General features: G+C 37.0%; 1 protein-coding gene across 2 annotated transcripts in view; it reads left to right on the top strand.

The window, feature by feature from the left end:
- The window catches only part of brinp1 (bone morphogenetic protein/retinoic acid inducible neural-specific 1), a 621084-nt gene that overhangs the window by 439828 nt on the left and 165190 nt on the right, over positions 1-16066 (top strand). For both annotated transcript variants that reach the window (XM_039762747.1, XM_039762748.1), the window contains one exon: positions 9747-9852. In XM_039762747.1, the coding sequence (XP_039618681.1) occupies positions 9747-9852 (106 nt within the window). The remainder of the gene's footprint in view (positions 1-9746; positions 9853-16066) is intronic.

Raw genomic sequence — 16066 nt, 5'->3', positions numbered from 1 at the left:
TGTCAGTGCCATTGCATAGCCCTAAATTCGAGACAACTTCCAACTCCTTGCAACATTGCCTAAGCTCTTCAAAACAACAGGGTGGTCTTAGTTTCCTGTGTGGCTGTACAACCAGTGATATGGGCACACCAGTCCTTGTTACAAACAGAATCTTCTGTTTAAGCAAACAGTGATTATGAGGTGATATCTCTGAAGTGTTCACAGTTATAAAGGGAATTACTGTAGTCCAGTGGGTGCAAGGTGTTATTTTAAAATAAGTTCTTCAACAAGAACACAGGGACATGGATGGAAAGTTGTTAAGGGTAAATTTTATCCCAACATTTAACTTCTCCCAAAGAGCTAAGGACACATGGATAGAGTTACTGTAGTAAGTAGTGTGGAAAATAGTAGGACTTTACGGACCTTCAATTCAATGTTAACTTAGAGAAATTAGATGAATAGGACTGGCAATATTGTTGGGGTGTGTGGGTTCTTCTCATCAGAACTGTCGCAATGTTCTAATGTGTGGATGTACTGTATATATCTACACATAGTGACAACATTTCCTAAATCAGTTTACAAACCAGTGACATTGAGACTTTGTTTTGAAGACAATAAAACTATTTATGTAAATTTTATACAGCCTGTGTTCATAGCTTTGAGGCAGATGCACCCCAATATATAGGGTGTCCATAAAGTCCATGTGCAATCTAAAATAGTTGTAACTTTGTAAGTATATGTGATACTGTATATTTTCTTGTTTCAAGCAATGCACAATTTCAATTCATCACATTTTCTGCACTGGGCTCTTATTAGATCCTGGTTGGGTTGGGTGATACTGGGATTGAGAAGAACATTTACCTTTCAGACTGATCAGTGCTTAACATTAAAAACACAACTCATATTGTCATATGCACTATTTCTATCCACTCCAGCTATTAGTAAGGCAAGAATTACGTCTTTGTTTAGAAGAGTTTTTACTTGTAAATCCTTTTTAGTTTAGAATATTTCTTTATTCAAAGCAAATAACAAAGCCAAGTGATTATACTGTGGACTTTTAGTAGTTCATTGTTAGTCACCCAATTTGAGGTGTTTAGGGTGGTTAAGCCTGCTAGGGTAGTAGCAGTAGTAGTAGTATTGTGACATGTACAATGTATGATGAAATCCTTACTTAAATGTATGACCAATATGCAGCATATCATGACTCTTTTCTGCCAGGATGGACAAGAATGGGTTTGACTCTTGACTGGAGACAGACTGACACAGGAATGTGATCCTTGTGAGGTGAAGTTGAAGAAGCACCAAGTGTATTTTGTGTTTCTGCTGTCAAGTCAAGTCAAGTTGGGGAGCATGCAGTGATACAGTGTGTTGCCGCACCCACTACATGACGAAACAACTCAGGATCCTGGTTTGCAACACCCCAGGCAGACAAGCAGTCCAGTCCCACCATCTGGAAATGACCCTCTATCTGCCGCAGCCAGGCGTTATGTGGGTGTCTCCTTGGCCCCTCCAGCCATTCAGGTCCTCAACAATGAGGATCTTACATGCCGGATAACCCTGGTGGAAACACACCACATGGCCGTAACTGACGCTCCCTCAAAATGCAGGAAATGTGCCTCATTCGGGACTCCATGAGGAACCGCACATTTGACACAAAGTCAAACCAATGGTACCCAAGGATTCTCTGAAGAGACACAGTACCAAAGGAGTCCAGTCTGCGTCTCAGGTCACTGGATAGCGTCCATGTCTCGCAACCATATAGCAAGGCAGGAAGCACCAGGACTCTAAAGACTTGGACCTTTGTCCTTTTGCATAGATATCGGGAGCGCCACACACCCTTTTCCAACAACCTCATGACCCCCCATGCTCTTCCAATCCGTCTTTTGACTTCATAGGAAGAGTCACCAGAGACATGAATGTCATTGCCAAGGTAAGTAAACCTCTCAACAAGGTCGACGCTCTCTCCACAAACAGACACACTGCTGATGGCTGTGCCCAAGAGGTCATTAAAGGCCTGGATCTTGGTTTTTATCCAGGACACTCGCAAGCCCAGATACTCAGACTCCTCCCTCAGTCTCTCGAGTGCCCCGATCAGAGCCTCCATTGATTCCGCGATCACAGCATCATCAGCAAAATCAAGATCCATGAATCTTTCTTCACCAACAGATGCCCCACGTTGTTGATGTTTCTGCTGTGTAAGAGTTAATTAGAATATAACTTTTCTTCCTAAAAATGTTGCCTAGAAGGATACATGCAGGAAATTCTGTAGCTTTTTTTTTGCCTTTAAAGAAACAGAGGTAGCTGAGTGTTTCGAAAGATACTTGTATTCATACCTATAGCGTTTTCAGGATGCTACAAGGGGCAGAAAGCTAAGAAATCAGTTGCAGAGTAAGTAAGTAATAATGTTGTAGCAATGAACAGTTAGAGTAACTGTAATTCCTTAGTAGGAAGAAGTTCTAGTATATGTAGAATAATTTTATACATCACTGTATAGCACTGATACTGAAAAATGTTAGCACCAGTAGAGAGTGAGGACATACGCATTCATGGGAGTTTGGGGTTATATTGTATGGATGGGTGCAAAACTGGGTACAGCACAGGAAGCAGAGGGTGAGGAACCTTATCAGAACTGGGTGACATTGAACCTGGTGTCCCTCAGGTAGCAGTCCTGAGGCCACTGCTATTTTTAGTGTACATAAATGATCTGGGTAGGAATATAAATACCAAGCTGGTTAAGGTTTCAGATGATACGAAGATGGATGAGATAGGAGATGATCATGAATGTGTTAAATGATTAGAGAAGAACTTGGATAGCATACAGAGTTGGGCAGCACATTGGAATTAAAAATGTTAAATATGAATACAAAATGGGAAATCTGAATATTGATTGTACCCCGTATGAGAAGGACTTAGTGGTCACAGTGGACTCGTCACTTTAAATCTCCAGACAGTGTTCAGAAGCCATTAGGTAGGCTAACAGCATGTTAGGTTATATAGCACCCTAATGTGTAGAGGTTATCCTAAAGTTTTATAACACACTGGTGAGGCCTCATCTGGAGTATTGTATGCAGTTTTGGTCTCTGGGATACCAAAAAGACACAGCAGTGCTAGAAAAAGTCCAGAGAAGACAGACTAGGCTAATACCAGGGCTACAAGGGATAAGCTGTGAGAAGAGATTGAGAGTTGAACCTTTTCAAAACTTTAAGAGTTAACATGATTGAAGTGTTTAATTGTATCAAAGGAATTAGTACAGTGGTTCCAGACTTTTACTTTAAAATGAGATCAATGAGAGCACAGAGGTATAGTTGGAAACTTAAGGGAAATGTTTGCAGAAACGTTAATACATTTTTCTTCACAAAGAGAACAATCGACACATGGAATAAGTTACCAAGTAATGAGGTGAACATTAGGACTCTAGGGACATTCAAAACCTGTCTTGTTTTGGAGGAATTTAGACGGGTAGGATTGGCAGGCTTTGCTGTGCTGAATGGCCTGTTGTCGTCAACACTTTCTTCTAACGTTCTAAAGTATTCAAATACATTACATAATGTTGTTTAATAGAAAGAACAAATCATCTCCTCTGATTTCTTCTTTTCCAATGGCTCACTCTCCCTGGCCATTGTACCTTACTTTTATTCTATTTTAATTAGTATTGCCTAATTTTATTTTCTTATATATTTTGTCTTTTTTCTCTTTCTTCATCCTGTAAAGCACTTTGAGCTACATCATTTGTATGAAAATGTGTTATAGAAATAAATGTTGTTGTTGTTGTCAAAACCTTGATCAATACCTGCTCTACTATTACAGTGGCCATCAGCAATCTGCACCAAGCATTATTTATGTTTTACAGTAGTGGAAGTATACTGAGTGGCTAATTATTTTTCAGACATATTGTATGAGCTTCAAGGAATGTTACAGAAGAAATTGTTGGGTTCTCTTTTTGTTAAAAACAGATAAATCCATATACCCTGTAAAGCAAAAACAGAGACAGTATCATTAGGACTACAAGTTAGCATCATGGTATGCAGTGAGCCCTCTATGTTTATTTTATTTTTAATAAAATGAATATGCAGTTTCTCAGCTCTTTTTTAAACAATTTAATTCAAACTATATAGTCATTCTAGATAAGTGTGACATATGTTACATAGTCATCTTTATGATCTGTAAGGCAAGAAAGACAGTTATGTTCGTTTGAAAGAATATCAGTCCTGTGGCTTTGTAACTTTTGAATGACACATTTAAGCATCTTCAAGCATGCATAATATAAGTAACTTTTTATAAGACTGACAGTAAAATTAGATAACAGGATTGTTTAATGTACTATCCACTCAGTAGCAGCATATTTATTTATGAGTCATATGCCTGGTAAAGGTGGCAAAGGTAAGCAGATATGTGAAGTGTACTTTGAGTGAAATAAATGCTTTGCATTAAAATAAGAGCTTATAGTACAACAACTGAATATAAAGTAATTCCAGGCAGCCTGCTAAATTACATAGTAATGTAAAATGCATTACCTGTGTGCTAGAAGAAGCTTGTCTGAAATGTAAACACCAGCCTTTAAAAAAATAACATGCAGAAAAAGCTATTATACTGCATATCAAACAAATGATGGTCTAATCAGTACCTTTATTCATAGCACAACAAATTGAAGAAGTGCAATCACCGATTCTCTACACAATTATCTGTTATTAAGTTATGAAAAGAAATTGCCCATTATTATGACTTGTGCTGGGTCTTCTGCAGTATACTGAAGCTTCCCAAAGTCTTTTCTCTTTTCGAGAGACTCTGAAGTAGGAGAATGTCAGAATAAAACTATTTTCAAAATTAAAAAGTTTTTCAATCTGTGAACTAAGTCTTAGATTGACAAATTCTAGGAAAATATGCTATCTAGAAGGACATTCTTATATAAATTTTAATGGGAATAGATTATGGAACATGTTAAAGGCTTCCTTTGTTTTGTAATCAACACACATGCCTACGGCTAAAGAAAACAATGCAGATATAGCTATAGCTTGGCATTCTTTGGGATATCCTTTAAAGTAGAAATATAAAATTATAGGCTGCCAACCTGTTAGTATTCTACCCTGCTGTGATCTGATTTATTATTGATGGAGACACACCTCACTGGATCGACATCAACAGCACCAGTCTTCTTTTATACCCAGGATTCATGCATCCATTGTAGGATCCCCAGGGCACAATGGTGATAAACTCGAATCCTAAAGTCGTTTTTACAAAATTGTTACTGTATACAATGGCACAGATGAAAGTAATGATAAAAGTAGTAGTTACAGAATATAAATGATAAAGTGAAAAGTTGTATACTTTGTAAATGTGGCGTTGTTTACACTGATTTGGAAAATATTCTGTTATCTGTTACCAAGGGAGCAACAAGTTGTTTTAAGGGAGTTTGCAAGGTTTATTTTTGAGCCTCCATTCTTAATACCAAATATTCATAGGGGTCAAAAACTATATGTATGCACATTCTTTAGGTCCCATAGTGGATCTTGGCTTCTATGCATTGCATACTCTGCATACCCCCTGTTTGTGACCCTGTACTGTGTAGTACTGTTAATTAAGTCATTCATAAGGCAATGCTTTCTCATGCTATCTGATCACCTATAATGAAAGGCACCAGCTAACCCCTTAGGTTCTTTTGTTAAGAGGAAACAGGAAGAGATGCCAAAACGAGCTATACAGATGTAAGCTATAATTTCTCACTTCACTCACTGTCTCTATTGTAACCTGCATATTCCACTCTTGTGACCTCTAATATAAATCAAACCACAAATAACCATAACTGTGCAAACTTTTATTACATTCCTCTTCGCTGAACATTATGCATCTTTTTAACCTCATTTTTATTATTTCAGAATGTCCTGCAATACCTAAATAATAACACGTTATACAGGCACAAAAATCACAGACCGCAGTTACATTTTTCAAAGTCAAAGTGAACTTTATTGTCATCTCAACAATATACGAGTATACAGATAGACGAAATTGCGAAGTTCCGGGTCCACAGTGTAACAACATGATGTGCAAATAATAAATTAAAAATAGAATTAAAATTTAAATTTAAAATTAAAGCACAAACAAGACAAGAAATTGTGTAAAGACAAGACAAAGAAGTAACAGCAATATTGACGTGTAGTAAGCAATATGAACATTGATGCAATATATGGTATTTGCAATCTAGATACATAAATATAGTCAATAGATATGTAATATAATAAATAAATGATAGATATAGATAATACAGAAATTATCAGTGTATGATAATAGCTGTTTAAGACTTGTGTAAACAATGACAGGTCAGAATGATATCAAGAGTGTCAAAATACTTAAAGGTCAGTATGAGATTTTCAGTTCTTTTCTACATGCACACTCGTCTTTGAAGGAAAGTGTTTTTAGTGGTGGTTGATGCAAGTGTGAAAGATCCCAGGGGGCAGCATGGTGTTAAGGAGTTTGACAGCTTGGGGGTAAAAACTATCTTGCAGCCTGGCACATCTGGCTTCTCTTGGATGGCAGAAGTGTGAAAAGTCCATGTGAGGGGTGTAAGGGGTCCTGCACAATGCTGCAGGCCTTGCGGACATTGCGTTTGTAACATATGTCCTGTAGTGAAGGGAGAGGCATCCCAATAATGTTCTCAGCTATCTTCACTATCCTTTGCAGGCATTTGCGGTCAGATAGGTTGCAGTTGCCATACCAGACAGTGATGCAGCTGGTCAGGACACTCTCCATGATGCCTCCGTAGAGCATGGTGAGGATGGAAGGGGGAAGACTTGCTCACTTCAGCCACCTCAGGAAATGTAGTCTCTGCTGGGCTTTCTTGATTAGTGATGAGGTATTATGCATCCACGTGAGTTCCTCAGTTATGTGCACACCGAGGAACTTGGTACTCCTAACACTCTCCACATCTAAACCATTGATGCTGAATGGGATGTGGGTAGGATGTGATTTTCTGAAGTCCACGATTATCTCTTTTGTCTTGTCGACATTGAGAAATAGATTGTTGTCTTCACACCATGCAGACAGCCGTTCCACCTCATCTCTGTATGCTGTTTCATCATCCCTGCTTATCAGTCCCAGCATCATCGTATCATCCGCAAACTTGATGATGTGGTTGGTGTTGTGTGTGGCTGTACAGTCGTGAATCAGCAGGGTGAAGAGCAGTGGACTAAGCATGCAGCCCTGCGGTGCTCCAGTGCTCAGTGTAATGATGCTGGAAGTGTTGCAGCCCATCCGAACTGACTGGGACCTCTCCGTAAAGTAGTCCAGGATACAATTGCAGAGGGTGGTGTTCAGGCCTAACCTGCTCAGTTTAACAACCAGCTTTTGAGGGATGATTGAGATAATTTCAGATAATTTTCAGATAGTTTCAACATGGCACAGACTGCAGCAATCAACTATTTTGCAGTCCAGTGATAAGCCTCCCCCTCCTCATTTGAGCTCTGCCCCTCTAAAATTTCCTGCCCATGACATTCAGGATCAGATAGCTTCATAAGTATCACCCTGCAGTGTCATACTCTGTTGTTCATCATTTGTCTCCCTGCTGCATGCCTCTGAGTGTCTCTCTCAATTGTCATCTGCTATCGACAACAGGACTCTTTAAAGGATTTGCTGTGCTTATAAGCACTGAGACATTTCTTTTCTTATCCATAATGAATGTATATACAAAGAAACCCTGAAAAATGCATGTTTTGTTTGAGCACTGTTTACAAATGCAGCACTTAAAATGAGCATGTAAAAATACGGATGCTTCACAACATTCAGGGTTGCTAATGTCCCAATACATTTTAGGTGAATAAATGATTAAGTTAAAATATTTTTTGTATTTTGATAATAAACTATTTTGGCATATTATTGGTAATAAATTGTTTGGCAGAAAAAAATGAATCAGTCATACCTGGGGATCTGTGTCCACACTGTATCACATGTGAACATGACATCATGGGTCATATAGCGACCTTAGGATCAAATAGCAACAAGGGCTAAATTTTTTTCACAACACATATGCCCCAAAGGTACTTATATATTATGCACTGAAACTCTAGTCATCTTTTTTGATTATTTTTTACAGATTTCAGGTCAAGTCACGACAATTTGAGCACATTTAAAAACAACAGATGTCAACCACACTGCTGTAAAGCTTCCATAAATACACCAAATACATACATTATAAACAGTATATATATATATATATATATATATATATATATATATAGTAAAAAATATATATCAAAAATGAATATTCATATACAAGGCGGGATTTAAAAGTGACCAAAGTTGCTGGCGGCCTACTGGGCATAGGCCCCTGGCTCTGGTTCAGTATAAGGCTTCTCTTTGAGTTCTGTAGCCTCTGGCTATGCCTTCCAGGATAAGGTCCTTGGCAGTAGACCATTACCAAAACTTAGGGGCAGCTACTACAAAGGCATCATCCCCTCTAAGCTTAATTCTACAGGGTGGGTCATTTATATGGATACACCTTAATAAAATGGGAATGGTTGGTGATATTACTTCCTGTTTGTGGCACATTAGTATATGTGAGGGGGGAAACTTTTCAAGATGGGTGGTGACCATGGTGGCCATTTTGAAGTCGGACATTTTGGATCCAACTTTTGTTTTTTCAATAGGAAGAGGGTCATTTGACACATCAAACTTATTGGGAATTTCACAAGAAAAACAATGGTGTGCTTGGTTTTAACGTAACTTTATTCTTTCATGAGTTATTTACAAGTTTCTGACCACTTATAAAATGTGTTCAATGTGCTGCCCATTGTGTTGGATTGTCAATGCAACCCTCTTCTCCCACTCTTCACACACTGATAGCAACACCGCAGGAGAAATGCTAGCACAGGCTTCCAGTATCCGTAGTTTTAGGTGCTGCACAGATGAGGTGAAGATAAGCTAGGGATGTCTGATTAATTCTACAGTTTAATGAATTGCAGTAGTCAAGCTGAGAAAAGACAAATACGTGAATTAGTGTTTCAAAAGCATCTATAGAAAGAAAGGACTTGACCTTAGCCAATACCCTGAGCTGTTAGAAACAGGCTTTAACAATGCAGTTAATTTGTTTATCAAATTTGATGGCGTTATCAAAAATTTTTACAAAGGGTTTACACTAGCTTATCAAGGGGCCAAAATTAATTTCTGTAGCGCAAGTGTGATCAGAAGGTCCAAAACATACAATCTCTGTTGTTTTGTCATTTAGACTAAGACAATTTAATGACATCCATGTTTTAATGTCTTCCAGATATTCCAATAAAGGTTTAAAAGATTTTTTTTTTATCTGTTTCAGTTGAAAATGTATCTGTGTATCACCTGCGTATCAATGGAAAGAAATATTTTGTTTTTTAAAAATGGATCCTAAGGGCAACATGTACAGTAAAAAAAAATAATAGTCACCAGAATAGATCTCTGAGGGTCCCCCACAGGTGACAATTGGCTAAGGGAGAGGAGAGCTCACCCAGTGTATACTATAAATATGTATTTTCTGTATAGTATATATATATATATATATATATATATATATATATATATATATATATATATATATATATATATATATACAGTATTAATCAGTACTCATAAGCATTTTTAGTAATATGAAGTTCCTATTTCAGCAAATATGTTACTACTTAATAATTTTCAGTGCTGTATATCTTGTCATCTGGGTTTATATGCTTGAATAAAACAGATACTTAATATGTGAAAAATGACAACTTTAAGTAGTTTCATCAATTCTTCCCGTTTCTTTCTTGTAGGTAACTGAGACTCGGACCGGACCTCTTGGTTGCACTAGTTATGATAATCTTGACTCAGTGAGTTCCGTACTTCTGCAGAGTCCCGAAAGCAAACTCCATCTACAAGGTAAGCAATTGATTTTTCACTCTGACACAAAAAGGCAAATGTTTTGAATGAGGAAAAGTGGAAGTTTTAAACATTGATCTGGGTTTTGGATATTATGGCATCCATCCAACATTGTGAAGAACTGTAATCCAAAAAAGGGTGTTTTCAAAAATGTAGAAAACAAAAAGTTGAGTTTTTCTTGGTTCATTTGGCAAACCTCAGTCAGTTTATAGATAGCTGATAAAACATTTTTCAAATATCAGTAGCCGGAAAATGAAAGAGAGGCAAATGTAACACAATTGGGTGTTTTTTTTATGTTAAAATTATAATTCACGTTGCAGTGCTTGTGCTTACTTGAAAAGTGATAAAGCATCACATTAACTGATTAATAAAAGTGCAGTTGCCTAATTCTCTGTCGTTTTGGTTGTACTTTCAAAGCCAACATAAGTCACATTTGGATTTCAACAAAGTCAATTCGCTGCTAATGGATTATAGTTTTTAATTTTCAAACATGATCTGAAATTTTAACATGTTTCACTAAATGTTAACAGTCATTTTCTAAACAATAAAGACTCTAATTTGCAAACACCCAGATTCAGTACAACAGCCTAATTCTGATTAACCCTATTGTATTATTTTGAAATAGTTTTTCATACTAGTGATGTTTGTTCTTAAAATCTGACAAGCTACACGAGCCCCGTGTGGACCACGAGGGTGCACCACCGCCCAAACCCAACACAGACAGACGTGGAACACAAGTTCAAGCACACGTGTTTTTATTTTTTTCTGTTTCCGTCATAGAAAACACCTTCCCCCATTTCCCACAAGCACAACACAGTTCAACACAGCACAAAACTCGTCTTCTGTCTTTCTTTCTCTTCTTCTTTTCCTCCAGTCCTCCTGGTAAGCTTCATCTACACCCACCTGACTCTGGTTCCCGGAATAGTGTCTGCTGGCTCCTATTATAAGGCATTAGAAGTGCTCCAGGTGCTCGTCTTTCCATTTTCTGCAGCCCTTCCGGGTGTGGCAGAAGAACTGCCCAAAAGGGCTCAGCAGCAGCTGCAGTACTCCCTGGCAGTGCCCACAGATCCCAACAGGGCTGTATCAAACTCCAACTCCCATGTAGCCCTGCAGAAGTCTGAGGCACCTTTGCATCCCAGGGGGGCTGCCTCCTAGCTCTCCGGGGGAGGTAATGCTCTGGATATGCTCCCTCCCCCAGTCATTCCAGTTTGGAGGCGTCCCGGCCAGGCCAAGGCCCCAGCTGTACACCACACCCTTTTCTGGTGGTCATCCAAATCCCAAGATGCACTATACTCAACTTCACACAAACTCTCTTTACACTAAACAGCCTATTTCTTTATCTTCTTGAGGTGCAGGTTCATAGTTTAATTTTGTTTCAGTACTGTTTCCTTTTCTGCAGGTTTGTTCTTCATTTTTTCAATTTTTTTATTAGGTTGCTGCAGTTTTTGGAAACATACACAAATTATTCTTTCTGTTTCTTCCTTTATTTTGCAAGGACAGTGCATTGCCATTATGAGCAATTTTTGAACGATTGTAGATGTGCCTTCTATCAGTCCTCTCAGAGCTCTGCCTTTTTAATGAACTGGCCAACATGAACTTTAAAACCTTAGCATTTGTTGAATTGCATATTTAATATACTGCATTTTATCCTTGTTTTAAATTAGTGTATGAAGTATAATAAAAGAAAAATCTTTTATTATAAAATACAGCGATTCCCTTTTAGGTCACTTCACAATACTGTCCTTGAGATGCAATACACTTGTCCCTGTGCTTCTCACATTCCTGGAAACATTTTTGTACTCCTCTTTTAAATTTTTTTTTAGAATCTTATGTGTTTTTATAGTACAAAATATTCAATTCAGTTTCAATTTTAATTTCAGGAACAAAAACAAGTCACAGGGGGCAACATCTGATAAATGCAGGAAACAACCACAGACAATGTGGTGTCTGCAGTTGTGTTGTGATGGTGCAAAATGAAGTTTTGGGGGCACTACTTCTCAGGATGTTTTTCCTAGCACTTTAACTTAGACACTTCAGCAGTTGCTGATCAACACTCTGTCCATGAGGGAAAAACTGTTCATAAAGAAGCCTGTTAATGTTGAAAAATGCTATCACCACTGTCTGTTTTTAGAGCTTCACCTAGGGCAGCAAAAATGCTACAGCTCACCCTAATTTTTTTAAAGACTTTTCCAATGCTTGAATGGCCTCTCCTTTGAAATCAAAGGTGTTAGTGTGAAACAGCACAAAGTAAAAGACACATTTTTCCTAAAAGCCCAGACAGAAACAGTGTGGGAGGAAACAGAAATGGAGGTACAAAACAATGGGAGCCAAGGTTTTCTTTTGTACAGTCGTGCTCCATTTTATGAGTGAATGCCAAAATATTATGCGGCTGAATAGATTTCTTCTAGTCAGAGCTAAATATATATACGCACATATTATTTTTAATTTAAAAAGTGCCTACTTTCAATGAATTAAATTTAGGTAATGGTATTATATAAAATGTTTTAAGCAATAATGAGCCATTTTAATAATCTTTCAGAAGGTGTAACCACTTTTAAAAATAGAGCAATGGAATTTCCAGAATCTTTTAAATATTATTTTCTAAATTAATTTATTCACTCATAATAAGACAGAGTTTTGTGGCCAATTTATCTTTTTCATCCATTCATTTTTAAGGGAGCTCACTGTAAGCACACATACATGATAAGAAACTGTAGATACATAGATTGATAGGAAAGGTGTTATATAATAGATAGATAGATAGATAGATAGATAGATAGATAGATAGATAGATAGATAGATAGATAGATAGATAGATAGGAAAGGCACTATATAATAGATAGATAGATAGATAGATAGATAGATAGATAGATAGATAGATAGATAGATAGATAGATAGATAGATAGATAGATAGACATCTATTGTGTGGGCATTGCGATAGACTGGCACCCCATCCAGGGTGACTCCTGTCTTGATCCCATTGACGTTGTAAAAAGCTTTGGCCTTCCATAACAGTAAATTGGATTAAGCAGGTATGAGTTCTGCAGTCACACATTTCTGCCTCACAGAATTGGTATCCTGGGTTCAAAGTCACGACCTGTGAAAAATTGGCATGTTCTCTTTGTTCACATGTTTCCAGTTCTCCTCCATGTCAAAGACCTGTGTATTAGGTTAACTGGCAAATCTGAACTGTTTACCTGTAAAAATAGGTCACTATTTAAGAAAAGGGTTAGAATGAAAACCTGCAGCCACTGCAGCCCTCCAAGATCGGAGTTCACTGTGACATCAGCTTGGTTTCTTGACTACATCTCATGTCTGGAGCCATTTCATTGAAAATCTTTTCTGTCCCTTTTTGAGTTTGAACAATCCACGGCTGCTGGTCTTGGATCAAGCTACCTTTGCTGGCTTCTTACTGATATATTAAAGTAGCAGTCCTAAATATGTGGTTGCTATTGCCTGTCCTATTCTCAGGTTTCATATGTTGCCAATAGACAGACAGAAAAAGTGAATACCAATTATAAAGTAATAAAAACTAAACTGCAAGACAAATGTATGAAAACTTATAAATATTATGAAAATCATGTATGCTCGGTACTGTAGCTGGGTAATAAATCTAACATAATCCACCAGCTTTTAGTGAACATCCATCAATGCCATGCTGTTTTTTAATTTCCATTTCAAAGTCTGCGTGTTTTATTAAACATTTAAAAGCACAGTGAGGCACAGAGGTTGCTTACATTTTTTGCAACCCTTTACTCATAAATCGATGTCTGTTAGGGTGGCCACTAAACGAGAATTTTAAAACTTTGAAATGTTCTACCATAGAATGTAATAAAATGAAACATGAACCCCCTCTGTTGTTTGTTTTGCTAGTAAAACAGAATATTTTGTAATAAATACAAAAACATGACCCAGGAATGGCAGATGTCTATAATTAATGCAAATTTATTTATTCATTTATTTCTCGGGAGTGGTTTACATCTTTCTCAATCTTATATACAGTTTGTGAAAAAAATCATTTATCATGCTTCAGTTTTCAGGGGACCAATATTTCTGTTTATGGTCTGATTCTGAAGCAGCCATCATGCAAGCATCAGAAGCCATTTAGTGTTGCATTAAAAAGTTTATGGCTGTTGCCAAATGAGAGCAGTTTTTTTTTCTTAAACTTGAGAGTTCATTTTTGTCAGTAGAGATGAACTTGACTTGATTGTACTTACTATAGTTATAAAAATGAAAGCTCAAATATTTAAGTTGTTTGTAATTACAGAGAAGACTTAATGGTTTTCTTTTGGAAAATGGTGACAGCAAACATCAGCCCAGTTACAGTCTTGGTATTTGCACGTTTGCATATTCTGTCTGTGTTTCTGGGGCTTATTTTTCCACCTACTCCATTTTTGTTTCCTCAGATTTCAAACATGTGCAAATTAGTTTGATTGCTAAGTCTACATTGACCTGATATATGCAGATGAGTTTAAGTATGTCATTGTGGTGTCACATGCCTATAAGACCCCAGCACAACCTTGAAGTCTGGGCATCTAATAGGTCATGACAGAGATCAGTCAGTGTTAGTGAGACTGAGACACAGACAAAAAGTAAAAGTGAAAAAAAAAAGTGTGTCTTTATTTACAGTGAAACAACTCAAAGTCGTCTCCTTCTTTTTCTTCCTCTTCATCTTTTCCTACTTCTTTATGTAGGGTCTATGTTTTATTTTTTTTGGTGTGATTTTTACAGTTGGATGCCTTTCCTGATGCCAACCTTCCCTATTTATTTGGACCAGCTTCAAAATGGAGGCTGACTTAGTGATGCAACAAAAAATAAATCAAACAAAACAAATACAAAAATGACACCTTTCTTCTTTCTTTACTTACAAGAAAATCAAATATACAAGTGATTACAAAGCATTCATAAGTTATTCTTATGAACAGAAAATTCTTCTTCTTTCAGCTGCTCCTGTTAGAGGTTACCAGAGCCGAACATCTTCTTCCATATCTTGCTGTCTTCTGCATCTTGCTCTGTTACACCCATAACCTGCATGTCCTCCTCCCTCACCATATCCATAAACCTTCTCTTAGGCCTTCCTCTTTTCCTCTTGTCTGACAGATCTATCCTTAACATCCTTTTCCCAATATACCCAGCATCTATCCTCTGCACATGTCAAAACCAACACAATCTTAATACATTTTCTTAAAAGAATTCAAATACTAATTTATGGATGGCCAGAACCTTTTCCGGTAGCAGTGAATGTATGGTTGGGGCCAACAACTGATTGCTAGTCCATTGCTGGGCACATAGCCGTGCTCAATCAGTTACAAAATGCTTAAACTTGAATTTCTTATTCATTCTCTTCTTAGCAGAAAATAGATGGGGAGTAGAGAAAAAAAATATTCATCATCTTTTTGAGCTAAACAAGCTTTCTCCATGCTTATTTATTTTTTTTGTGTGCAGACAACTGACGCCCAGCCACCATCATAATTCTTAATGAATGTCAGTGAGTGTGCCAGAAACTCATATTGAACTTTGTTACGTAAAATGTGTTTTAAATTGTACAAAACTCTTCCATACTTTTTCATTTAATTTTTGAGCTTATTTGCATTTTAATTATAACTGTTTAATTATTTCTCTTTATCCTCCAGTAATTAATGTTAACAAAATACACATCTATTATAAGATGGTGGAATGTACAGTATGTCTAGGGATAATAAACAACATTGGATTTTTATTGCAACATATTTTAGATTTTGTTGGAAAAGCTTTAATTAAGACAGCAAAGAGACGATGAGTTGTGTGTTACCTTTAAATGTAAGAAAACAGAGAGAGGCAGCAAACATGCTTCAGTTTTACCTTCAGTTATGAATAATGAATGCGTTTCCTGTAACAGTTCAATGAGCAGAGCAAAGAGCTTTTTCTCCCATACTGTAAAATGATGAATCAGCAATGTGGGCTGAAGCTCAAAAATGTTAACAGTATTAAGAACATGCTTACTGCAGGATTCACTTGTCATAAGATATTTCTCTGTGTGTATATTTTTGAGCTGTTTTTTAGTGGATTTAGTATCAGCTTGCCATAGTAATAAAATATAAACTCATCATTCCTTTATATCACTTTTTATGCAGGCTTGAAAAAAAAAATTGGCAAACCATTCATTCTGATTGACTTTGTTTAATTGTTCAATTGTTTGGTGGGGTGGCATTGTGCCACAGGAGTTAGACTAAT

This window comes from Polypterus senegalus, chromosome 9, assembly GCF_016835505.1.
Source record: "Polypterus senegalus isolate Bchr_013 chromosome 9, ASM1683550v1, whole genome shotgun sequence".
NCBI lineage: Eukaryota > Metazoa > Chordata > Cladistia > Polypteriformes > Polypteridae > Polypterus > Polypterus senegalus.
The sequence above is the reverse complement of the archived record's forward strand: the minus strand, read 5'-3'. Positions and strand labels throughout refer to the sequence as shown.